Source organism: Gracilinanus agilis, chromosome 1 (assembly GCF_016433145.1).
Source record: "Gracilinanus agilis isolate LMUSP501 chromosome 1, AgileGrace, whole genome shotgun sequence".
Lineage (NCBI taxonomy): Eukaryota > Metazoa > Chordata > Mammalia > Didelphimorphia > Didelphidae > Gracilinanus > Gracilinanus agilis.
Window position 1 is genome coordinate 555,728,577 of NC_058130.1, and position 26,042 is coordinate 555,754,618.

Genomic DNA, 26,042 nt, shown 5'->3' on the forward strand with positions numbered 1-26,042 from the left:
GTGTTAGCTCCTTAAGTACAGAAATGTCTATGTACTCCTCTCCCTGTATGTATTCCAAATCATTTGAGGGACCTTTCAGCCATTCCAGCAGTGAGGATCAGTAGTTAGGCAACCCCCAATAGGTGACCTGCTCTGTCTTGTTTCTATTGTCCCCTAGCACTTCCTATAGGATGGGGAAAGCCAGAACCCTGGCCATCTTAAGCTCGGTCCTTCAAACTAAAAGCTAGATTGAAGTCCCTCAGGGAAAAGAACACATTTGACTTTTCCAATCTGTACTCTTGAGGACTACCCCAGAGTCTGGGATAGAAGGTTAAGATTCCAATGATGCCCACTGTTGGGCTGCCAAAAATACTAAAGGACAAAGAATATTATTATGTGTTCACTGAAAATTTTCAGGGCCTTGGAGAAAATACTAAACTACTTAAAACAAATAAAATTTTTAATCATCTAGTTCCCCCATATTGAACTAAATTATAAATACAGACCATCAATCACATTTATTTGCAAGTGTCTAAAACCAGCCAAAAGTATGTACATCTTATTAATAAATTTTATTTGGACAAGTGGAGAACAACTTGTGTCACAACAACAGTTTTAAACAACATGATTAAAGACTGTAGCACTCCCAAGAGTGGTCACAGATATGTACAGTATGTGAAGAAAAAAGTTGCACCTCAGAGCTGATCATGATCAAGTTAAAAATACCTGACATATAGTACACGTGCTAATAAATTTCCTTCAGGTCATGACCAGCATGAAAAAAAAATAGGACATAGGTATTCAGCGAAGGTTTCTGCTAATGAATACAGCAATATGCTGCATTTAAGAGTTAAAATCAGATTCTAGTTTAGTGTTAGCATCAAGCCCTTAAGAGAAATCCAAAAATTTCTAGTTTCCCAATTTACACACATCAAAAACTATTCACACTTACTCAGGATGGGGCCAGGCAGCAAGCCACAGCACCCAATCAAGTCCTTGCCTGGAAAAAAATGTTTAGAGCTAATACTGGAGGTCTCTTTTACATCCTGTTATAACACATCTGCCTTTATGGCTATGAGTATGTCATCTACTTGTTGCTAAAGTAAAACTTGCTAAGTTAACTCCTGAGGAGAAAACAATGCAGGTTTATGGGACTGTCATCCCTTCCAAAATGCTCTGCCAATTCAAGTTTCATTCATTCAGGAAGACAGAAGGATTTAAGGCTTCGGTGACAAGTATAATCCTCTGAGAAATTAGTATTTCCTAAAGTCAAGATGAGATAGTTTACCATACTTTCACTTGACTCTTAAGATCCCTGGCATCAGGTGTAGGTAACTGGCACCTGTAGTAAGTCTGGCAAGAGAGGGAGATCTTTCCTCCTTCAGAAAAGGCTGTCCCAGATCATCCATGTGAGGAGCACTTGTGGAGTTTTAAGCAGAAGAGACAATGAGACTTGGGCTCTTTAATAAGTTGAAGAAGCTGTACTCATAGCATCTTCAGCAATTTTGGTATTGGAAGGGTGAATGCTTGCAAAATATTTGACATCACTGTCACTATCCATCTGAAGAGCCATAATTGTTTGTTCCACAGCTTCCTGATGAGAGTTAGCAGAACTTAAGAAATACTCTGCAAATGAAAACAAAAACAAAATAAGTACAACAGTATTTAATGTACAAATTCTGAAAATGTCTGCTGTATAATTTGGAGTGATTTGAATTAAGTGACTCAATAAAAAAGAGATGCATTCTACTGCTATTCATTTACTCCTTCCTAGTAAAGTCAATGATTAAAAACTCAAGTCCTACAAACACCAAAATATTGAGAGCAATCCCTTTTGGAGTAGCAAAGACCTGGAAACAAAGATGATGCTCATCACTTGGAACATGACTGAGTAAGTTTTGGCAAGTGGACATAGTGGAATATGACGGCTAAAAGAAATGATGAGTATGAATACCAATGATGTATGAGAAGACTCAGGAAGTGAGGCAAAATGAAGTATGCAGAACCAAGGAAATTGAATGAATGCTGAGCAATTACCAGGCCCCTTCAAGGAGGTTAAAAAAAAAAAGGTACCTCCCTTCTCTTCTCTCTTCAGAGGTAGGAGACTATAGGTTTGAAACACCATGGATAATGTTAACTCTCTCTACATATTGTTTAATTTGTTAAACTGTTTTTTTCTTCTTATACAAGCTAACTCTCTAGGAAGGAGAGAGGGTTCAGAGGAAAAAGATGATTTAAAGACAAAAGAGATAAACTAACCATCTGTTTTTTGGAAAACCTGATACAATGACCATTAAAATGTGAGAGCTGATTTAGATAAAAACCAGGTGTAAGTCTTCAAGCTGAATAACCATTTGTTAGCTACCCTGGAAAAGGGGCTCTACTCTAGATATATGGTTTGAATTAGATGGCTCCCAAGGATGTGACGCTTACAGCTTTAAAATTCTTATAAGGTCTTTTCCTGATGAATCCTGAAAAGGTCTGTTCTGTGACTATGCCAAGCATAGTTCTCCTTACTTTCGTCTTAATATAGCAAGTCTGGGAAGAGACGAGTTTTTTTGCAGCTGTATGAAAAGTGATATACTATTTTAAAGTTCCTCCAAGCATAATCAAGTGTTATTTCTTCTTTACTGTCTAATAAAAATTATTCTACCTAGTTGTATGAATGTCAGAGAAAAATAAACCCTGTTTTCATTTGCACTCCTCCAATCTTGTACAAGGCACTATGTTAGGTACTATGGAAGATGAAGACATTGGTTCATGATCTTAAAATATCTAAGGCAAAGGCACAAAAATCAGTGTCTGAAACAGTAAGAATAATCTAAGTGGAACAGAATTAGCAAAATGGTTCTGAGTAAAGGGTAATTCTGTGTGTATCTGAAGACTATTCCAGGACTAAATATTCCCTGTCCTTCCTCCAAGCAATCTACTAGTTAACCACCCCTCTTCTCCACAGAAGACTCTGGCCAATGCACAATCTATTTCTTTCTATTGGGATCTATAATATGTGAGGATAGTGAAACTAAGTGAAAAGCCTGGAAATATAGGCAGAGCACTTTGGTTAGAGAATAAGAGCAGGAATTGCCACTCTATTTTTAACAGAAATCTACTTTAGGAAGCGAATTTTGCATCTCACCACAATTAGACTAAAATTATTAAGTGGACATAGAACAATTATCTATAGGCAGAAACCACCTTCCCCTCCCCTCTCCCAACTGCCCAGAAAATTCAGTATTTGTTGAATTAAATTGACATAAAAGAAAATAGGACATATAAAAATAAACAATTTGCTATATTAAATGGGTGTTTCACAATACATACATGACAAGGATAACATTCAATACCATTCTAAACATGTCCCAAACTAGACTTATCTTTTTTCTAAATTCTCCCCTCTTTCTAACTGCCCTATTATTGTCAAGAGTATCACCCTTCTCTCAATCACCTAAGATTTATCATCTGGATGTCATCCTCAAGTTCCTTGATCTCACTCCCCCACAGTTGAAAATAAATTACCAAATTCTGTTCATTGTATCTAGTAGCTTTTGTAAATGTCCTCTTTCTCTGACACCGTCACCACCATGGTGCAAACTGTCATGTCTGGACTACCGCAATAGGCTACTGGTAGGTGTCTCTGTCTCAAGCCTCTTCCTATTCCAGTCCATCTGCTCAGTTGTCAAAAGTATTGTCAAAAGTATGTCAAAATGTCGCTACCTGTTCCCTGCCTCTCCCTCTCCCCCAAATTTAGCCAGTTCCAGTGGATTACTTGTTATTTCTCTTTGGCTTTTAAGTCTCTCCATAACTTGACCCTTTCCTACTTTTCCTTCTATTCATTTACTCATAAGCTCAAGTGACACTGGCTCTTCTTGCTCTTTCCAGCTCCCAATACTCAATTTCTCAACTCTAGGCATTTTCATTGGCTATCCCCACTGCCTGAAATTCCTTCCCACTTCATCTCTGTCTCCTGGATTTCCTGGCTTCCTTTTAAGTCTCAGCAAAAGTCTCATTTTTGCAAGAAACCTTTCCTGATTGCTTGTATCTTCTAATTTACCACTGAATATATAAGATTAAAAATTAATATCCAAATACTCCAAGTAGTATATTTCATAAAATTTATTAATAATAACTTGAAGTAAAAGAAAATAAAAAGCAAGAGTAAAAAGGGATTAGACCTGGCTGTAAAGGAGCAAGGGTGGGCCACACCCACATTTATCTATACAATGTAAGTATGCAAGTTGGGGACAAAAAGGAAAGGGATTCTTGGAGATGAAGTCCAAGGGTTCAAGATTTCCCAATTACACAAACAGATCTTGTTTTTAAATGATCACTTGTATACTTTTCCCCCATCAGACTGTGAGTTCCTTGAGGGCAGGAACTATTTCAATTGTTTGGCCTGTTTTTGTATCACTAGCTCTTTGCACAGTGTCCCACACATAGCAGGCGTTTAAAAAATCCTTGCTGACTTGACTGCTTCTTGATGTTCACTTACTCAAGTAGTTATAAAAAAATATGAAAAAAGAAAACCACTCCACCCTCAATACCACCAACCTTTTTCTAAGAGAGTCTGTCTTAATGTTTTTGCAAGTAGTACTCGAACATTTGGAACACTATCATTTGCTAAATTTAACAAATGTGGCATCAGATGCACGGCAAACTGGTCCATAGGAAGGCAATCATCTTCGATGATAGTCTGGCAAGAAAAAGGTACTATTTTAGGTTTTTGCATAAATTTAGAATTGAGATCATAAAAGTTATAATGGGTCCATAAAAATCTTTCAGTATCTATTAGAATTTCTTCAAAGTGCTGCTCATTTAACATTCAAATCACAGTATACTTGAAGAATGCTGCCTTAGTTGAGAAATTAAGATAACTTGAAAACAAATCCTGTGAATTTTTTTTTCTAAGAACATTTAGGGGACTTGGATGTTTTAGGAACCTTATAGATACCTGCAGCAACAAAGACTGACTCTCAATCTTTACCTTCCAGGCCAGTGGCTAGCAAGACGATGCTGGCAACTATGGCAATTGTTTATGACAGTACAGATATCTCAATGATTACATGGGTTAACAAGGACAACCCATGATTCTGCAGGCAACAGAATATGAAAGGACTGCTAATTAAGGACTGAGAAAGTAGGGAAGAAGAAAAGAAGTATCTGGGTTTCAAAGAAGAAAGGTTTACCATAAAAAGGACAGGCAAAAAGTAGACCCCTCACTTACCTGGCAGACGAAGACAAATGTCTGTCGGCCAGACCATTTTGGGCATCTACCAAAATTTTCCACAAGTTCATTTATGAGGTCTACTCCAAATGTTGGTGGTGTAGCCATGTGCAGTTTCTTTACCATTTCACTAACCTAGGAATATTAAATTGGAGAAATAAAGAATAATTTCCATATTGTGATACTCATTTACCATTTCCTTATCCCAAATTTAAAAGTTTAGAACATACCAACTTGTAGGAAATCCAACGAACAGAAGAAACTTTGTCTGCACATAGATTCAGAGCAATTGGTCGTAAGTAATCATATACATCTCTGGGACTGTATAAATCTAGAAGTAAAATCAGCTGCCTAAAAAAATGAATAGTGTCAAAAGAAAATAACTACTAATGAATTAATAAAAATTCTCTAACTTAAAAACTACTGTGTTATGGGTCCACATAAGCAAAGGAGCCACTTAATTTGATAAAAATCTTGGTGACTCCATTATCTAAAATGAAAATATATTTCCATTTTAATAAATTGTATGCCATTATTCAATACAGGTACTGATCAACTGGCATCTTATCAAACTGGCTGGGAAATCACGATTAATTTTTATCAAACTCCCTAAATTTACTAGAATTTTCTTTGGTGTAATCAGTGCTTGTCATATGATAAGCTTTGTTGGCTGACTGATTTAAAGAGGTGGAAGGATGTTGTAGTGAAGAGAATCTTTTAAGCTGGAGATGGGGGACTCAGGTTCAAATTCTAATTCTATTGTTTCCTGCCTATGTGATCAAGGACAATCCTTTAGACATCTTTTAAATTTATATAGACATGAATTTCTATACTTGGTTACAGAATTGCCAAAAATAGGTTAAAAAATGGACAGATGGCTATGTGGCACTAAGCAAATTATTTTTTCTTAAATACAGCTTTATTAAAGAGGATATAAATTGTCAGTAATAAGCCAGTTCTACTGAACAAGGTGCTACCCCTGACTACTTAGATCAACCCTTCTCAGTGGAGGGAAGTATAAAATGTATAGGGTGGTGTTTTGGGTGCATTTTCTGGTAGCTTGATTATCCACTGTGGAATGAGTAGAATCTCCAGGGCCATAAGCTTCCTAATTCATCACCTTGTTTTTCCCTTAGGTCCCACGTGATTTGAAGAGCGATTTGTTTGTTCATTCAATTTTGGGATTCAAGGGGTGTGTTGGTAAAAGTAATATTTTATGGAACCAGGGAGGTCCCATTAAAATTTTATGCAACTTCAGTAATAAAAATAATTCAGAGAAACTTGGAAATATTTATATGAAATGATAAAAGGTTAAAAAAATAGAGTAAGCAGAATAAAAAATATGTACAGGTATTAAGAATGGTATTAATGAAAAGATCACTTTAAAAGGAAGGCAAACTCTTAAGGTACCTGAAAACCCACAAATGGTCCTGGAGAATAATGAAACATGCCACCCTATTCCTGGCAGAGGCAGGGAGATAACAAAGGAAGAATGTTGTTCACACTGTCTTATTATTGCATCAGTTTTTGCTTAACCATTCTTTTTTTATTTCAGAGGAAGGGGTGAATGGTTCAATATAGAAGGGGGGAGGGGGGGAGAGGAAAACAGATTACATAACCAGAAATGATCCTGATGTAAAAACAAGAGGCACAAAGGTAATTTATTTGAAAAACTTTATGCTATTCCAAAATAGCTACAGTGGTATAGTTCTTGATTTCTTAAATGGCAGCTACACTATGAAAGATTTTCCCCTAACTGAATACTTTCAGTAGTCCTCTGAGACACCACAAAACATTATACCTTTTTATGCTCTTAATTTAAAATTCTAAATTTATTCTAATGAAGAAGAGTGAAGTAGTCCAAGGAAATGTGGTTCTGATATTTTCACAAGTATAACCAAGAAAATTACCAGGGACTTCTAGGTATATGATAATGCCTCTAAACCAGAGGAAATAGCAAGATTAAGAGAGATAGTGTTCCTGGTCTGAACCCAATTAATGTATGAATTTTCTTCTTCTTTGAGGAAGAAAGTCCCCTAGAAGAGCAGGAGTAGGAGCCCTGAAGGCTCTAATCTCCTCAGGGATTGATCAACATCAGGAACAGTTACAGATCTCCTGGCAGCAACAAATAGCAACAACTTTAGCTCCCACAGCAAGAGCAGGAGCAGCAGTTTATATATGAGTGCCCTATTTAAAGTCAGGGATTGTAGCGGTAGAATGCCTAGTTTTAATGCTCATCTACAGAAGTCAAGGTCAAGAGTTTTCTTATTCAACTACAAGTCATTCACAAGCCTAACAAGATAAGGGAGTGTTGTAGAATCCAATGAAAGCCAGGTAATTGGTGCCTGGAAGGCTCCCATCACAACCTACTTCATCTTGATGCCTCTTGGGATCTCCATATTGTACTATGAGCTTTTTGAGGGAAAGGATTGTTTTTGTTTTTGCCTTTCTGTGGGCTGACTGGTGCTATCTAATTATTTGCAGCAAAGCCTGGGTCAGAACTGAAGACTTTTTGTTTTAAGTATGAAGATGATTTATAACTTAACAATGAATTTCACAATAAAGCAAACACAAATATAATCTTTCTTCTCAAAAGCAAAACCAAATGTCCAATATAAAATGTAACAAAAAGTGTAACATACTCAGCCAGTTCAGCTCGAAAGCGCCAATTTCTGCTATTATCTGTTACTAAAAACTCCTGAAGCTGATAAAGATATTCTCTTCTTTTGTCCATATGAAGTAGCTAAAATAGTAGAATAAAACTTTCATCAAGGCACAGCACAGAGCAATTGTTGACAACATATTAAGTGGAATGCAGAGAATATTTTAAATAACTAAAAAAGAACCTTTAACTTTATAAGAACAGGGTATCAAAAATGCACTAGCTCTTCTCCAAATAATTTAAGCTAGACCAAATAAATAAAATATATTTGCTTGCTTCTTTTAATACTCAGTAGGTCAAGACAGACAGTTGAATATCAAAGTTTGATTTGAAGGCTCAAAGTTATCCTGGTCCCTGAGAAAGAGAATTTTCTCCCAGGGGCTAATGCAAAGGACAATACCTTCTCCTAATTTCTAATGCCATATATAGAAACTATTCTGGCTACTTATATCTGAGGAACTCAATTCTTACTCACCAACTGTACACACACACATTAATTTCTAGAACTGCTACATAAATTATACATAACTATACATAAATTGAGAAAATGCAGTACACAGTTTGATACAGTTCAATCAATATTAATATTGGAACAAACTGTGTGAAAGCGTAAGATCTTGATCTGATATATCAATAAACAAAAACTGAACACACTATTACCATTAATGAATTATATACATCAAATGAGATATGTAAAAAGCTTTGTAAACAAAATATATGTAAATATGAGCTATTTGGATAAAACCAAAAGAAACCTGTTATTTGAACATAACTTTTGTTGAGGATTTGGCAGAATACTAATTAGCACAGCTTGATGGTATTGTTTAGCCCTGGGACCTTAATTTGCTTATGAGAAAGTGTTTTATATAAGGAAGGAACCATTGGAAACTCAATTTTAACATGGAGTAGAAAGGCTGGCTGGTTTAGGCATCTATGAAAAAACCAATGTAAAAATTACCTTCAGAAAATCATGTAAGTGTTTAAGGACCCCTATCCTGACTTCATCAAGGTCCTTTAAAAACCCATTGAAAATTGGAACCAGATCTGCAGCTGTCAATTGGTCTCCAAGAATTATTGCAAGCTCATGGATAGAGAATGCTAATGTCCTCCGAACTTTCCACTGAAAAAATATAAATTAAATGTATTAGTAAATAAATTATTGAATACTTAATCTTTAATGGTATATGAAATTAAATTTTAATTAAAGGGTCCATAACTCACAAAATATGAAATATGAATAAACCTAACAGGAAATAATGTTACTGTGATCTATTCTCCACTGTCTGTGCTAGTATAGTAGCAGAGCAATAAATAAAGAAAACTCCTTTTATTTGGCAATAAAATGTAGTTTCTGAATAATTAATCCATTCCCATTTGAAAAAAAAGTAATTCAGACAGAGATACCCTAACCAACCTGAGAACACCTATTAACACTGCTATGGGAAATTTTGAATCTATGAATTAAAAATGTAGAGAAAGGAAATTTATGAAAAACATAAATTTAAGGAAGAGACTCTTCTCCAGGAGGACTGGCTTGACTTTGTGGTCCTTTTCACTGTCCAAAAATCTCTGCTTTACTCTCTACCAGAACTTTACTTCTTTTTATTCTTTTACTAAAATTTAAGGATTGATTATTTCTTCTCCTGTCTTAGTTGAATAGCTCCTCAACCCATGTAAGGTTATAGATGAAATAAGCTTTTGTGGGATCATCTAAAAATCTAAACATCATTTGTAATATTATTTCTATAGAAAAATGATTTAAGAGTTTCAAATAACCAATTACAAATTAACTTTTGGAATAAAAATGACACGTAAGGCTGGGAACTGTCTTAGTTTTGAATATGTTGAAATACTTTGAAAAAAAAAATGAGCCTAACTGTATGTATGACTTGGAGAGAGAAAGTTTTTGGAGTTCAGGATCTCCAAATGTTTTGGGCATCTCAAAGGTCAGGATGAAGCAGTAGAAAAGATTACGCAACTTCTTTAATTTTAGAAAATTCCAGAAAAAGGAAGAAATTTAAAAACTTTATGCTGCTTATCTTTAACTTAGTTGAAATCTTTCACCCACCTGCATATCTGATGCAAGCGTCTCATAAGTCTCTCTTAGACAGTGCCAGTTCTGCCTGCCAAGTGTAAGTGCCACACCTGGAAGGCTATATGCACAGTGTTTAGCAATCTCAGTGTCAACGGTTTGTGCACGAGAGGGATCAGTCATAGATAAATACTGATCCAACAATGCCTGAGGCACAACATCCTAATATAAGGAAGAAAGACAATATTAACATTTTCTCCAATAGTTTCAAAAAATCTAGTCTACTGGAAGATAAAGAGATATACAAATTTATCTTAAAATAACATTATTCATGATTTAGGAAGATTAATATCAGACTAAAAGTACTTAATAACAAATGAACTCTTATCAAGAGATGGTAGTAACAACCAAAGGAAACAAAATGGAAGACATGAAAAAAATTAGGCTTTAAATTTGAAAAAGGAAAAAAAATTAAAGCACAATTAGAATTAGTGTATCACTACAAAAAATCACTTAATGAATATGGGTCAAGAAAGAAACAAGGAAAGGATAGACAAGTTACAAATCAGTGTCAAAGGGTATTCTATTTCTTACTTGTACTTTAGATTTTCTTTCCTCTTCAGGGCTAAAACTATTATCGGTGCTCAAGTCTGAATCATTATGGATGTATTGGAGAGTTGAATCCATACTCTGTTTAGAAAAAAAGATCTACTTAAAGAAAAGTGTGTTACATCTCTAGATATTTTCTTTATTTAAATGTCTTAATGATATTCTTACCTTCAAGGATTCCAAAAGATTTATTTTCAAAACACATATTCTAAAGTATCATTTATTCTCCCACTTACCACATCTCTCTCCCTTCTAATTCCCCCAGGGAAATTCAGACAGTAAATATCTTAAACCTCTAAAGGTATTATTTTTCTCATCTAACAAAAACTTACGGAACAACCTCATACAAAATGCACAGGCTATTAAACATATGAAAACAAGTAGTTCTGAAAAAAAGTCACACACATTTACAATGTAGAATTGGGGAAGTTGTGAATTAGGACCATCATTCTGAATTAGCGTACAAAACAGTATCTGTAAAAAGATTCAAATTTCCAATCTGTACAAAACAGTATCTGTAAAAAGATTCAAATTTCCAATCTGTAGGTAAAGAGGCCATGAGATGTTCCTGGTAGCCCTGTGGCTTTTGTCATGCTTGCCAACATATTTTTTATTTATATATTTATAAAAAAGCAAAACGACAAAGTTTTTCTTAAATATGACTAGGCTATCATACAATCCCATCTATAATAATACCAAATGGCTAGGAGCTTATTTTTGTGGCATTATATATATATAAACTAATTATACTCAATGTGATTTAATCAAAAGAACAGAACTTCACTCTAATTGTATAACACCTCTCCCAAAGGTGTTAGATGCCCTCCCCCCTTCCCTTTTTATGGGTCCTACTGATCATGCTATGAAGTGACTTTTAGGCTGGAGCATTTGCTAAAATGAAAATATGTTTTGTGCCCCACTACACAAATAAGGTAGTAAAAGAACACCAATGTTTAATAAGGAGGAGGGGTGGGACATAAGGAACTGGGGGATTATTACAAAGGTTCAGCTACAAGTACAAACCAAAGATGATGCTAGTAATTGTACCCACCCTCACACTCCAGAGTCCAGATAATGCCACTGGCCCTCCGCAACATGGCCTCAAGTCCCGATCTTCTCCTGCTCAGATACTGTGCTGCTTGCTGCAGTGAAATGGTCCGATCAGAAACAAAGCACCTCTCCAAAAAGAAAAGGAAAGAGTTAATTTTTTTCTTTATAAAAGGGCTTTGTTTCCAGTAAGACTATTTCACTGCAGTGAGCTACATTAACATTGAGGCTACTAAAATGGTCATGTAGACAGGGTTGGGATCTAACTTCTGAAGCACTCAACATGATGCTGATGTTACAAAGACAGAACGTAGTGAGAACAATTACTTCTACTGAATGCAGTATGGAAAGCTGAAAAATCAGCAACAAAAGGAATGGACATAATTTCTGACTACAGATTTTAGCTACACCTATTCCCCATACAGCCTAATATTAATCAACATTATTCAACTATTCTAAAGTGACAAATATTTGTTACCTCAACAGTATCGTTGATTAAAGGCACAGGATCATCTTGACTTATTTTACAATTCTGTAGCTCTTTTATAAGGATTTCATCTTGTAAGTCATTTTCCCTGGCTAAGCTGACCATCTTTTCTTCCTGAGTGTCCATACTGGTGGCTCGAAGTGCAGCAGATAATACTTCTACTTGTGCTAGTATACAACAAAAAAAGAGAACAATGACACTGAGCAAAAGAATTTCCACACTCCAAAAGAAAATATGTAAATTTAGTCACATTATAATTGACATTTGAACTTTTAAAGTTAACAACAGAAGCTGAAAATTTTCTACTCTGAAAATTCAATTATTAGTCCCTCCAGATAAAGTAGATACAACTAATATGTTTTCACGGGACAGATTAAAAGTTTAACTACTACTAAACATTATTTTGTGTTAGTATAAACAGACAAATACTACGAAGTTGTAGAAGGAGTCTTTGGTTTATTAAAGAAGTAAATTCAGTAAAAGTTAACTGTTTTGGTAGCATATGAATCAAATGTAACCAACAAGGCTTACTTACTAAGCCATTTTAGCAGATGAGCAGTCACACAAATCCTGCCAATATAAAACAATGGTAATTACATAGATTCTTGGTGGTAGTTATAAACATTAATTCATTTAGCATTTAAATATTCTTTATCTCATCCAAATTAACTTCTAAAATTGCTTTTCCCTTTCTTTTCTTGTAGTAAATAATGGGTAGTCCCATTCAAAACAGTTTTCTTGCTTTGTAACAAAAGAGAAATCAGTCTAAGTACTTCTTCTGTTTGTAAGTACCTGGAATATAATGTCCTTCTTATATAGCCATTGTCTCTAATTTCTGGATTTGTTTATAAAGAGTATACAAAATGAAGGCAGCATTCCAAAAGGGAGTAAGTATTTATTCAGGATGGAATCCTTAAAACACACACGCAGGCATGCACGCACGCACGTATGCACACACGCACACTTTCCCCCAGGGGGGAGGGGGAATTGAAGGAACGCCACTAAAATGGCCTAAAATATATATTTTTTAAACTTTCAGAAAAAATGTTCATATTATACAAGTAATGTAAAGAAATGTAATATGGCTAGTTTTACATTATTTATTCACATATTGTTGGGATACAGAAAAGTTAAAATTTGTAAATAAATGCTACTAGGCTCCACTTATGTGAATATTAATAGCCTAATCAACCCTTAATGCCAGTTTTCATTGCTGAATTAAACATTTTTTTTTAAACCCTTACCTTTCGTCTTAGAATCAATCCTGTGTATTGGTTCTAAGGCAGAAGAGCAGTAAGGGTAGGCAATGGGGGTTAAGTGACTTGCCCAGAGTCACACAGCTGGGAAGTGTCTGAGGTCAGATTTGAGCCAGCTAGCTGCCTCCCTTTTTTTAATTTTAAAGATGGAAATAGTATTTGCAGGGAACAGAATAGATTGACAATGGAAGCTCTATCAAATCTGGAGTTTAGACTTAATTTGTAAGTTACAAATGGAAGAGATGGTGGAAATCTGTTAGTCATATATCTTATATTCTCTGAAGTTATAGGTTATAATAATAATGAACAATATCTTTTCCCCAGATTCAAAATTGCAAATTTAGCAGGTGTTCTGTGACTATTAAGTATCTTTTAAAACAAAATTGGCACAGTGAACTATAGAAATATTGTTCAAGAAATCCAGAACTTCTAAAGGGCATATCTAATTCTGAAGAGCCTTGAATCAAGAGATTGTTATTCTGTTCTCAAACTAAGTGCCAATTTGTTAATACGGACACCATTAGCATTAATAAAAATAGAAAACACTTCAAATCTTATTCTGAGGAAAAATATCTTGGTAGAGAATCACATAGCAGTCTTGCCTTTCTACTACAAAAATACCCAAACTACAGTGGCTGAATAAATAGAATTTCAGTTAATTTCAAATTTCACTGTTTGCGTAGGTTAAAAAAAAAAAAAAGCCCAAAATGCCTATCAACTACTAAAATAGGACAGAGATATAAAGGTAGCTACTGAATGCCCTAAGATCCAAAATTGCCAAATGTTCTATTCTACAGAATAAATGTATCTACTTTGTGTTATTAAAATACATGTATCTTTACTAAAACCAAACATAAGCTCCATCTTATATTCAGTAAAACATGATGCATGATCCTTACAATTTAACTGGCCAATTTAACAAAGTATGAAGTGGCATATAAGAATCCCATAACTTTTAACAACTTGTTCTTAGAGATTTGTGGTATAGTATATATTTGAGTCCTGGTCAGCAAAATCTGTGTTCAAACATGCCTTTGGCACTTGATAGCTGTGTGACACTATGCCTCCATGTTTCTCAGGAAGCTCTCTAGGACTTATCTACACCTATAAAAATAGAAGAAAGGTTGGTGAAGGGAGTGCTCTATTATGTTCCTATCTATGTTACATGTCTGCATAAATTCTGAAAATTCAAAAGCCTACTTTTCAGATGTCCAAGATGGAAAATTAATTCACACCCCCCCAATTTTAATAAAGCACTTAATTTTCTTCTATTTTTAAAAACCCTTACCTTCTGTCTTAGAATTGATAGGCAACTGGGGTTAAGTGACTTGCCCAGGGTGTACAGCTAGGAAATGTCTGAGGCCAGATTTGAACCCAAGTTCTCCTGACTCCAGGCCTGGTGCTCTATCCACTGTGCTACCAAGTTGCCCCAATAAGGTACTTTAAAAAGAGAAGAAAATAGATACTGATGACAGTGGGCACTGATTAAAATACCAAAAGGCTTGTTAAAAACATTACTGAATTTGAATCAACCAACTAATCAGCATTTATTATAGGAACTATTATTCCCATCATTTTAAAGATAAGAAAGCTGGAGCTCAGAGTAGTTAAGTGATTTGCTCAAGGTCAAATGCTAACCAGGAGGCAGGATTCAAACTCAAGTCTTTCTGTATCCAAGTCTCAATTATTCAATACTGTTCCTAATAAAGATGTTTAGGATAAAGTTAAAGGTCATTAAATGTATTTTTTAATGATAAAATGTAATATTTCTAACATTTTTTGGAAAGAAAAATTGTGTTCAGCCATACTTCCTTGGGGGAACATTAGCAGATTTTGTCTTGTTCATCTATGACCTTTTCTGTTTCTGTTGGGTGAATTTTCCCATATTGCAAAAGAGGAAGTAAGCAGGTGTTACCTTTCATAGGAAAGTAACAAGTGTTTCACCTGGAACCTTGATTCCTTGAAGGTGTACTAAACTAAATGTCTGCAAAGGACCATCATTTTTCAGTTTCATCTATTATCTTCTGGAAAACCAGAACCAGTGAAAATGAGTTCATTTAAGCAAAATACTCGAAAACTTTGATTCCTGGGGAGGTAGATGAAGAGAAAATACATATCCTATCTTCAAATGAGAAAATGTGCATAAGGGCAGGTTGGTGGTTCAGTACTTGTAGGCAGCAGGTCCTGGGTTCAAATCTGGCCTCAAAGCACTTCCTAGCTATGTGACCCTGGGCAAGTCACTTAACCCCAATGTGCCTAATCCTTACTGCTCCTCTGTCTTGGAACCATTACTTAGAATTGAGTCTAAGACAGAAGGTAAGAGTTTTAAAAAAATTAAGGAAATGTATACAAAGTGTTCTTTGAATTTTAGAATCTTTGTACCTATAGAAATAGATAATTAAAATTATTAAAATAAACTATTTGTTGAGAACTGAGTTGTCCTATCTTAGTTTCTAATATTGACGGTAAATGAGTGAAAAAGAAATGAGAAAAAAAACGAGTAAGAAAAACAACTTAGAACTTACACTTTTTGGTACCAAAAATTATAGTAAAATATTCCCTTATTTTTCCAAAAGGAATGGAACACATCAGATTATTCTTAGACTAAGTCAAACTTGAGTTTTGTTCACTTATCCATCCCAACAAGCATGTGCCAAGTAACTTGTGCCTAGGCTCTGGCGATACTGAAACAAAAATGAAACTATCACTGCTCTCAGGGAATTTATATAACTGACAAAAGGCAGCAAAAAAAGGAACAGATAAACAGACTTACACAGATAGATAAATACAAGGTAATTTCCAGTGATGAAAGCACTAGTTGATCAGAACAAGTATTCTGTAGGAGACTGGCAGGAATTTAACATTGTGAGGAAACCAGGGATTCTAAGATTCAGAAGTCAGAAGGAAATACATTCCAGGTATAAGTAGTAGGGGAGGGAACAAGGAAGGGAGGAAAAAAGCACGTCTAGGACATGAAATATATATAGCAGATGGTACAGGAAGCATACCAGTTTGCCTAGGATACAGATATGGGGAAGAGGGAGTGTAAAGGGAGTATAGAAAATACTGTGTAACCAGCCTAGAATAATAGTTGATCGCTGAGAGTGACTATAACAGGCTTTAAACCAGAAGAATTTCTATTTTTTATTTTTGAGGCAATTAGAGAAGCCCCTGGATCTTTTTTTTTTTTTTTTAAAGTAGTCTGTGCTTTAAGACTGTGAATTTAGCAACTAGTGGAAGACGGATTGTTAAGAAAAGAATATGAATTTCAGGGAGGTCAATTAGAAGACTACTGTACTTGTCCTAAACTAGGTTAGTAGTAATAACCCTTTTAAGTTGGGAAATAGGCAGATGTGAGCTGTTATGAAGGAGGCATAATCAATAGACTGGATATGAAAGATAAGGAGAAGGGGGTGTTAGGAACCTGGGTAAAAGGAAGATATAATGTACCTTAAATAGAAATGAAAGTTGGAAGGGAAGAGGTATTGGGGATAAATAATAATAGGTAGGAAATGATTTATTTTTGAAATGTTGAATTTAAGCCATGTTTAAGTAACTTATGATGTTTTTTGCAAATGTTGAGAAAAACTAATAGCTAATGTGTTACTAACTACAGGATTAGTTAAGACAAGATGTATGCTGAGGTTCCTTACAACTTTAAGCCCTAAACTCCCCAAACTGATCATTCCTCATTTGCTATCTCATTGTGAAAGATACATAGGGAGGGTAAAAGAAGGAAGTAGCTTGTATGTTAGAGTAGATGGCCAGACAAGTATTCTGTATTTATCTTGTTTTGTCTGAATGCCTGAAAAACATTGCTGAAATGTAGAATTTCTTTCTTTTTTTTTTTTTTTATTAAACCCTTGTACTTCGGTGTATTGTCCCATAGGTGGAAGATTGGTAAGGATGGGCAATGGGGGTTCAAGTGACTTGCCCAGGGTCACATAGCTGGGAAGTGGCTGAGGCCGGGTTTGAACCTAGGACCTCCCGTCTCTAGGCCTGACTCTCACTCCACTGAGCTACCCAGCTGCCCCTTGAAATGTAGAATTTCAAATAAAAATGCCAGAAAGTATAGGCACTTCTGGATACAGTAAGTTCAAGATTAAGAACTATTTTATCTCCTGGGGAAAATTGCAAGTATCAACTGCTGACTCCTTTAGCAATGAGGAATCACAGATGAACCAGAGAACCAGCCCTTGAAACCTAACCCCATTCCCACATTATTTATATTCTTTCTGGCCCTCTGGGATCACCAAAGTTAAACAAAGAGGAACCTTTCCCCTAAAATTTTATATCCTCTTTGAATGTATATACTAGGCATGACTAATCTGCTTTAAGGCTCACAGCATAGCCTCCTATTACAAACTGTTCTTTGCAACATATTTGAAGAGAGAAGTGACCTGAGATTCATAGTATAGTGGAAAGAGCACCGGTCTCAGAATTAGAATACCCAAATTCATTACTCAGCTTTAACACTTAGCTGTATGAGGCCACTTAAATCGTAGCTTCTATAAAATAAGAATATTAATATTTACACTGCTTGTCTCACAGGATTGTTTGTGAAAACATTTTAAAAAAGACATTTTTTTCTGTGATTGTTTTCCCTTTTGTAACTTTACTGGCATAATAAATTCCTGTGATTTTATGATTTAATTGGTATAAGCAAATCTTGGTGAAGAAAATTCTTCTACCACTGTAGACAGTAACTTAATCTTCATCAGGTGTCTGAGGCATTGAGCTGACCGCTTGTAGTCACTATTTGTCAGAAGTTGGATTTTAGAGGGGAGGTTTGTTTTTTAAATGAAACGAGTAAGACTCAAATCAAATACTGCCTTCCACAGAAGCCTTTCCTGATCCCCCCTCCTATGGCTAGTGCTTTCCCCTCTGAGATTACTTGCTATCTACTCTGTATATATCTCTTATGGACCTATTTACATATAGTCTTTTTTATTAGAATGTGGATTCCTTGGGGACAGGGATAGTGATTTTGCCCTTTAGTTGTATTTCCAAGTCTTGGAGTAGTTAATAAATGCTTATGGATTCACTGGGCTAGATGAGCAAGGAAAGATAGGAGTATATGTAAGCCTTGAGGGTCAAATGCAATGCTGGGCAACCGGGCAATTAATAGCAACTTGGCTTGCTTAGAGAAGAGGAAGAGGTAGCTGATCATACCTAATCACATACCTAAAGGCTTTCCCCTGGACACCATTTTCCAATAAGCCTGTGTCTTAGAGGACTCTGTGTTGCCTGATAAAGTCTGGCTGAGATGGACATTCTGAGTGTTTGGAGCTGGGCTCCAGAATACTCTTTTGCAGCTAAGTACTATTTAAGGGAGTAAGAACTATTTAGGAGTCTAGAAGGAGACTTGTGCTTTACAAAGAAACACGTCTCCTAGGTGACTATATAGTACATACATCTAGAAGATAATATTCATGTCCAATATTAAATCATGGCACAATGCAAAGAACACAAGACTCATAGGATAGTAGTGATTTGAATCCCAGCTCTGATAATTATTACCAAGTAAACAATTTGCCTTAGTTTCCTCATCTCTAATATGACCTTTAAGATTCCTTCCAAACTGAAATCTTATGATCCCTTTTTAGTTGCTGTTGGCTTCCCAGGCTATAAAGACTCAGCCTTTTAGATGTTTTTAAAAAACAAACAAACAAAAAACGACCCTTATCTTCTGTCTTAGAATCAATATTATGTATTGGTTCCAGGGCAGAAAAGCAGTAAAGGCTAGGCAAGTGGTTAAGTGACTTGCCCAGGGTCACACAGCTAGGACATGTCTGAAGCCAGGTTTGAACCCAGGGCCTCCCATCTCTAGGCCTGGCTCTCAATCCACTGAGCAAGCCAACCAGCCGCCCCCCTACATGTGTTCTTAAAGAACATTCCTCTGATTGTACTAATTGCTCTTCTCTCTGAACAATCTCTGATCCCACCAGCTAAACACAGTATTCTCAATGCAGTTACAGTTAGTAATAATAATGAAAAAACATGAATACAGATAAAAACAATTTCTGGGTTGTTTACAATATCATTCTTGAGTAGGCTCAACATATATTGTTGATGTTATAGTGGGTAGTGCTGCACTCGGTATTTAGGAAGACCTGAATTGAAAACCTGCCTCAGACATTTAACTAAGTCTGTGACTCTGGGCAAATTATTTAACTTCTGTCGGCTTCAGTTTCCTCATCTATAAAATGGTGATAATAATAGTAGCTACTCTGAGGGCTGTTGAGGACATAAAAAGAGATTATGTTTTTAAAGAGCTTATAAACCTTAAAGCATATTATCAGTATTATTATTTTTTAATGACAATAATTGTATGTTCTCCCCCTGAGATTATCAGCCCAAATACTACCAGTGAATGCATGTTTCCCCAGCTAAAATCAATCTTAAAACTTAATTATATTAAAACTTATTAGCTACTTCTCCATCTAACTTATAAAGTCTTAAGGTTCTCCTCCAACCCTATTAATTCAGCACCTCACCTGCAACTTCCTCCCACTCCTAAATCATGGGGCCAGAAGTGACTTAACATTTAATGGGCAACTGACCAGAGCAAAGTACAGTAAAACTATTACCTCCTTCATGGGTGATATAGATTTCTTAGATATTAAAGATTTTTTTAATTGCCTGTTCCCTTTTTAGCATAATTTTAATAAAATGTAAAGAAAGTATCTTTAAAAAATTTCTGAAGAAATACTGACAAGTACCACATATTGAGCAATTATGATACCTCAAATAATGTAACTTTTAAATAGTTGTTATGAAGTAATTAAAAATGTTACATATTTAAATGAAATTAATGTAGATTGTCTCTGTTGTAGTATTATGCTATTTTTGATCACTTTACAAAAACTCCATCTTTTTTCACACAAAATATAATAGACAACATCTCCATCTTAAACTTGTGATTCTTAAAACTTATTTTTAACATTTTTATACAGTTATCTTTATTAAGCTTATTAGTTATTAGTTTTAGTTCAATGTTCTAGCTCAATGATGGGCAAACTGCGGCCCCCTGAAATGTTCTATCTGGCCTCGAGACATTATTCCTAATCTGACGAATACAATGAGTAGGATACAATACAATGAAACTTCAAAAGAGTTGCCTTAGAAACAGACTGACAGATGAGCATTTCCTTTCCTTTGGACCCCTCTTTAAAAAGTTTGCCCATCACTGGTCTAGCCTATCAGGATCTTTTTTACACTCTCATCCAAAGCATTGGCTAAATCTAGTTTTGTGCTTGCAAAAGCATGTCATCCATGTCTTTCCCAAGCCATTTAAAATAATAATTTGGATAAAATAATTTCATTCAAAGGGGAAATTATCAAAAAGTTGTGGCAAATATAGCAGAAGTTAAAAAACCCTCAAATTTGGATGAAGAAGTCACTATTGACTTGTAAAAGATACTTAAGTATAGTTCTAGATTATAAGAGGTGAATGGTGAGAAAGTGGAACTTGATAATCCTAGTAAATGAGTGAGATGAAACTGTTGGTTTAGGGAAAAATTATAAAGTTGATCAGCCTTTATTTCCTTTTATACCTGCAGTGGAGGATGAAGCATAAGGTTATATGTAGCAAAGTCTACATATTTTAGGTTTCCTTGGCTGGTGTAAGAACTCAGGAAAACAGTTGGTTTGCTTTCTTTTTTAAACCTTTATTTTCTGTCTTAGTAACAACTCTAAAACAGAAGAGCAAGAGGCTAGGCAAACAGGGTTAAGTTACTTGCCCAGGGTGATACAGCTAGGTCTGAGGCCATATTTGAACCCAAGTCCTCCTAACTCCAGGCCTGGTGTTCTCTCCACTGAGTCACTTAGCTGCACCCAATAGGTTATCTTTCTTGACTCCAATGATACTAATCAGAGACCTCTGGATGCCTATAATAGAAATAACAGGGAAGTTTTCTGATTCTGCAAAATCTCTCCCTGTTGCATAGACTATACATATATTCTAGGTCTCAACTGTTTATATCATAAAAGTTGATGAATCGAATTGAGGCCAGAGCCCTTTATGTATAAGCTGAACTAGTACTCAGCGAAAAAAATTGGTGATTATTTCTTGTCATTTAAATGTAAAAATATGCTGACAGTTTCCTTAACAATATAGCTTTTTATTATGACTGCTATATTTCTATATTTATGTATTCTAGTTTGTGCTAAATACAAATTATTTAAACTTTCTCCCTAAGGACCACCCCAGTACAGTGCTTTTGAACATAGTAGGTCCTTACTAAACACATGCTAAAAAGATATTAATTGCTCTCCCATGTGTCAAAGGAAGAAAGTTAAATGCCAGGGTTTCTGGACAATTGCCCAAAACATTAGTGAGGCCTCCAATCTATTTTTACAAGGTTTTGAAGAAGAATCTGTGTACCTGCACTTATCCTCTATAACTTCTCCCTTTCCTGTTTATAGCTTCCTTTTCCTCTTTACCTGGTTGGAATAATATCAACTAATTTAGTCAGAATATATCAACTAAGGAAAGTCAAGTCCTGACAAGAACCCCTCATTCTGGACCTCATGAGACATTTCCGAATTTTTTATCATTGTTACGAGAATTTACTGACTAGAAATTATTCTTATAGCTGTTCCAATATTTCTTTGGAAAACAAGTGCCCATGACAAAAAGTAATTTCCTAATTAGAATTTAACTAGATCTATATGGGGGATTGGGAAGTGTGTAGCAGGGAAGAGAAATCTTGACATATGAAGGAATGTGAAACATGACATTCTCTTTTCAACTGGGTTCCGTGATAGTGGTCGTCATCAACTTAGTTCAATATGGATGCTATCAAAAGCTTTCTTTGGAGGGCAGCGGGGTGGCTCAGTGGATTGAGAGTCAGGTCCAGAGATAGGAGGTCCTGGGTTCAAATCAGGCCTTAGACACTTCCTAGCTATGTGACCCTGGGCAAGTCACTTAACCCCCATTGCCTAGCCCTTACCACCTTTTTGCCTTAGAACCAATACACAGTATGTGTATTGGTTCTAAGACAGAAGGTAAGGGTTTAAAAAAAAAAAAAGCTTTTTTTGAAGCAAGATTTATCAACTGTGTGGTAAAAGGTCAAGCAAAGAGACATTTTCACTATGTTTTAAATTTTTTTCATTTATAAGGCAAAAATTATTTAAGGATTTGGGGCGTGATTATATGTGTATACTAATCTCTCAGAGAGGAAAAGTATTTGTGATTGTAACGAATAACTTAAAGTGAACATAAAACCAGAAATTACAACAAATTGGTCTTCAAATAATTCTAGTTGAGAAGCTGCACAACCCAGCAGTTCCAAAATAGAACACATTTGACCTGAAATGACTGCTCATTTTTGTCAAGTTTTTAATCAGCTCCACATTCAGTATGACCCCAATTCATTCGTCCACAAAATGATATTTCTGAATTTGAAAAGGAAAGTGACAATAAACCTCAATTTAAGAGAGGGTGTTTGTTTAAACTTTAAAGGCTTAAAAAATGCATTATGACTTTTCAAACAAACTGAATGAAAAAAAAAAAAGAAAATTGTTTTTAGAGAATGCTATCAGAGGAAATAAAGGGGGCAGCTAGGTAGCACAGTGGATAGGGCACCAGGCCTAGAGTTGGAATGATGTAGGTTCAAATCTGAACTCAGATACTTCCTAGCTGTGTGACCCTGGTCATGTCACTTAACCCTAGTTTGCCCAATCTTTGCTGCTCTTCTATCTTAGAATTGATATTAAGACAGATAGTATGGGTTAAAAAATAAACCCCCAACACACAAAAACTGAAGGCTAACCCCAAAATCACAAACTGAAATTACAATAGGAAGAACTTTGTATAAAATATATGTAGGATCCTGAAGATTGTTAAATTTAATTACCAAGGAAGATTGTGGAATCTCTTCTTGTTATAGAAAATCTTTCTAAAACGTATCAGTATGGAATATTATTGGCTTAAAAGATTTTGTTAAGCATTTTTCTAAGGTTGAACCATATCTTTGTGACCTTGACAAAAATCTAAATTGATCAAAGTAATTTTGGGGGGTAAATTGTTGTAGGTCTTTTTGTTATAATTTTAAAATTTGAAGTAATATAAATTAATGCTATTGGTCAATTTTTGGTAATTTTTTTCTTCCTTGATTTATGAATTAAAAGTTGTATTTCATAAAAGAAGTTTGACAAATTATTTTTCTCAATTTTTGAGAATACTTTTATAATTAAGGTATAAATTGTTCTTTAAGAACTTGAAAAATCATATTGTAAAGCTAATTGGGCAAGCTTTTTAAAAAATTGGTAATAAAAGCATAAATTATTCTTTAAGAACTTGAAAAAAATCACACTTTAAATGGTCAAGGTTCTGTTTTGTTTTATTTGGGGGATGGGAGAGGCAGGGAGGAAAGTAATTCTTTTACAGTGAGTTCAATTTCCTAGTGATTTAATTATTTCATATATTTGGCATTCTGTTGATTTGAGTATTTCATATTTTCACGAAAAACCCTATATATCTTTTGAATTTTTAGTTTTTCTGGCAGATAATTATAAGTAGGTTTTTATCACTCTATAACTGTTGATAATTTAATGTGATTGCCCTTTTAAATTAAATTGCCTTTAAAGATTTATTAATTCTATTAGTCTTTTTGTTTAAACCCTTACCTTCCATCTTAGAATCAATATGGCACATTTGACTCCAAGGCAGAAGAGTGCTAAGGGTTAGGCAATGGAAGTTGTGACTTTCCTAGAGTGACATAGCTAGGAAGTGTCTGAGGTTAGGTTTGAACCTAGGACCTCCCATCTCTAGGCCTGGCTCTTAATCAACTAAGCCACCTAGCAGCCCCCTATTTTCATTTATTTTGAACCTGTGATTTCTATGTGATGTATCCATTACAACCCCTTTGTGATTTTTGTACTAAGTTTCCAGGGATTGCCTCAGACATACAGCGTAAGTGACATGTCCAGGGGTTACCCAGCTAGTATTAGAGGTAAGTACTGAACTTAGGTCTTCTTCCTGTCTCCAAGCTCAGAACACTATTCTCCTTTTCCATACTGACTCTAAATTAATATCATGTGTAAACTGCCAAAATAACCATGAGATGGTTTTAAAAAACATATTAAGATTTAAATATTTTATGGTTTAAAGTGATTATTTCTCAATTTTACAGATGAGTTTCTCAAAGTTACCTATAGAATTTCAAAGTCGGAAGGGACCCAAGTAGGTGCAAATCAAACCCCTCTCTAACAAAAGATCATAAAACCTCTACCTTAAGATTTCCTAATAAACAGAAAACCATTAAATTACCTCCTATGACAGCCCATTCTATTTCTTAATTGTTAGGAAGTTTTTCCTTCTATTAAACCTAATTGTGCCTTTTTGCAACTCATATCCAATGCTTCTGCTATCTCCTAGAATCAAATAGAACTGTCTTCCACAAGATGTTCATCAAAAGTCCCCCGAGCTGCTTTTTTTCCCCAAGCTAAATATGCTCAGTTAGTTCTTTCATCCAATCCAAATATAGCACTGGCTCAAGGCTCTTCACTATCATAAACACATTCCAGCTTATCAATCTCCTTCCCTAAATCAGGTTGCCAAAAATTGAACATAATAACCTGGATTTAGTCTAACCAGAGCACTGAGAAATGATCACTTCTTCCTCATTCTAGAATTTTATTTCTTTCTTAATGTAGTTCAATATTGCATTAGCTTTTTAAAGCTGCTACATTATACTAATATTTATAATATTTATATTATTCTACTGATTTGCCAGGTGAACAACTTGTTTAAAAAAGTAGTATGGCATGCTCTGCCCTTGATGAAGCTACACTGGTTCTTTAATATTCTTGGTTCCTTTTTTTAGATATTCACTAACCATCTCTTTTATGATCCATTCTAGAATTTCTCTCGTAATTGAAATTCAAGAAGTAAAGTCAAGACAATTTACTTTTGGTATACAGATTCTATTTTTCATCCTTTTGAAGATAAAGACTACATCTGTTCTTCTCCAGCCTAATGATATATATTTTTCCCCTTTTCCAACATTTTCCAAATACCACTGATAGTGGCACAGGAATCACACCCACCAATTTTTTTAGTACCTAAGAATGTGGTTCATATGGAGCAAATGACCTCAATAATTCAGGGTAAACAAGGTGTTACTTGAAGTATTTCCTTACTTATCTTGGTTATCAATTCCCTGTAACCCATTTTTATTCTGCCATTTCTAGTACAAAGGTCATTCTTATTTGGCATAAAACAAACAAAACAAACAAAAAAAAAGCCAACAAAAAACAAAATAAGAATTAAGCAGGTCTACCTTCTTTCGTGTCAATTATCAGTGTCCCATCCATCCCAGGCAGCAGTCCTTTCTTTGATCCTTCCTTTTCCCCCAATATAGCTAAAAAAACAAACAACATTTTTGTTGTCCTTAGTTTTCCTTACCAGCCTCGGTTCTATTCTTGGCATTATTACAGGGGCAGCTACATGGCACAATGGATAAGAGTCTTAGGAATAGTAAGGTTAAAGTTGTGTGGCTCTGTTTGTTTTCAGTTTCCTTATCTGTAAAATGGGATTGATAATAGTTCCTGCCTAAAAGGGTTGTTGTAAGAATCTAATAAGATAATATTTGTAAAGAGCCTGGCACTTAGGAAATCATTACCCTTTTTTATCACTCTCATATTATTATATACATCTGTGACCTGTTCATACTATTCAAAAATCTAAGCTATTTGGTGACATTCATATTAGTCACTTTATAATTTTAATTTCTAGCTTGAAT

At 35.0% G+C, this 26,042-nt stretch overlaps 1 protein-coding gene across 2 annotated transcripts in view; it reads right to left on the reverse strand.

Moving 5' to 3' along the window:
- Positions 1-532: 532 nt before the first annotated feature.
- The window catches only part of PPP4R1 (protein phosphatase 4 regulatory subunit 1), an 84,948-nt gene continuing 59,438 nt past the window's right edge, over positions 533-26,042 (reverse strand). For both annotated transcript variants that reach the window (XM_044666851.1, XM_044666858.1), the window contains 9 exons: positions 12,029-12,204; positions 10,489-10,584; positions 9,931-10,116; positions 8,821-8,982; positions 7,843-7,943; positions 5,431-5,551; positions 5,201-5,335; positions 4,528-4,669; positions 533-1,605 (listed from right to left, as the gene is read on the reverse strand). In XM_044666851.1, coding sequence (XP_044522786.1) covers positions 1,442-1,605; positions 4,528-4,669; positions 5,201-5,335; positions 5,431-5,551; positions 7,843-7,943; positions 8,821-8,982; positions 9,931-10,116; positions 10,489-10,584; positions 12,029-12,204 — 1,283 coding nt within the window. In that variant the 3' untranslated portion in view covers positions 533-1,441. The remainder of the gene's footprint in view (positions 1,606-4,527; positions 4,670-5,200; positions 5,336-5,430; positions 5,552-7,842; positions 7,944-8,820; positions 8,983-9,930; positions 10,117-10,488; positions 10,585-12,028; positions 12,205-26,042) is intronic.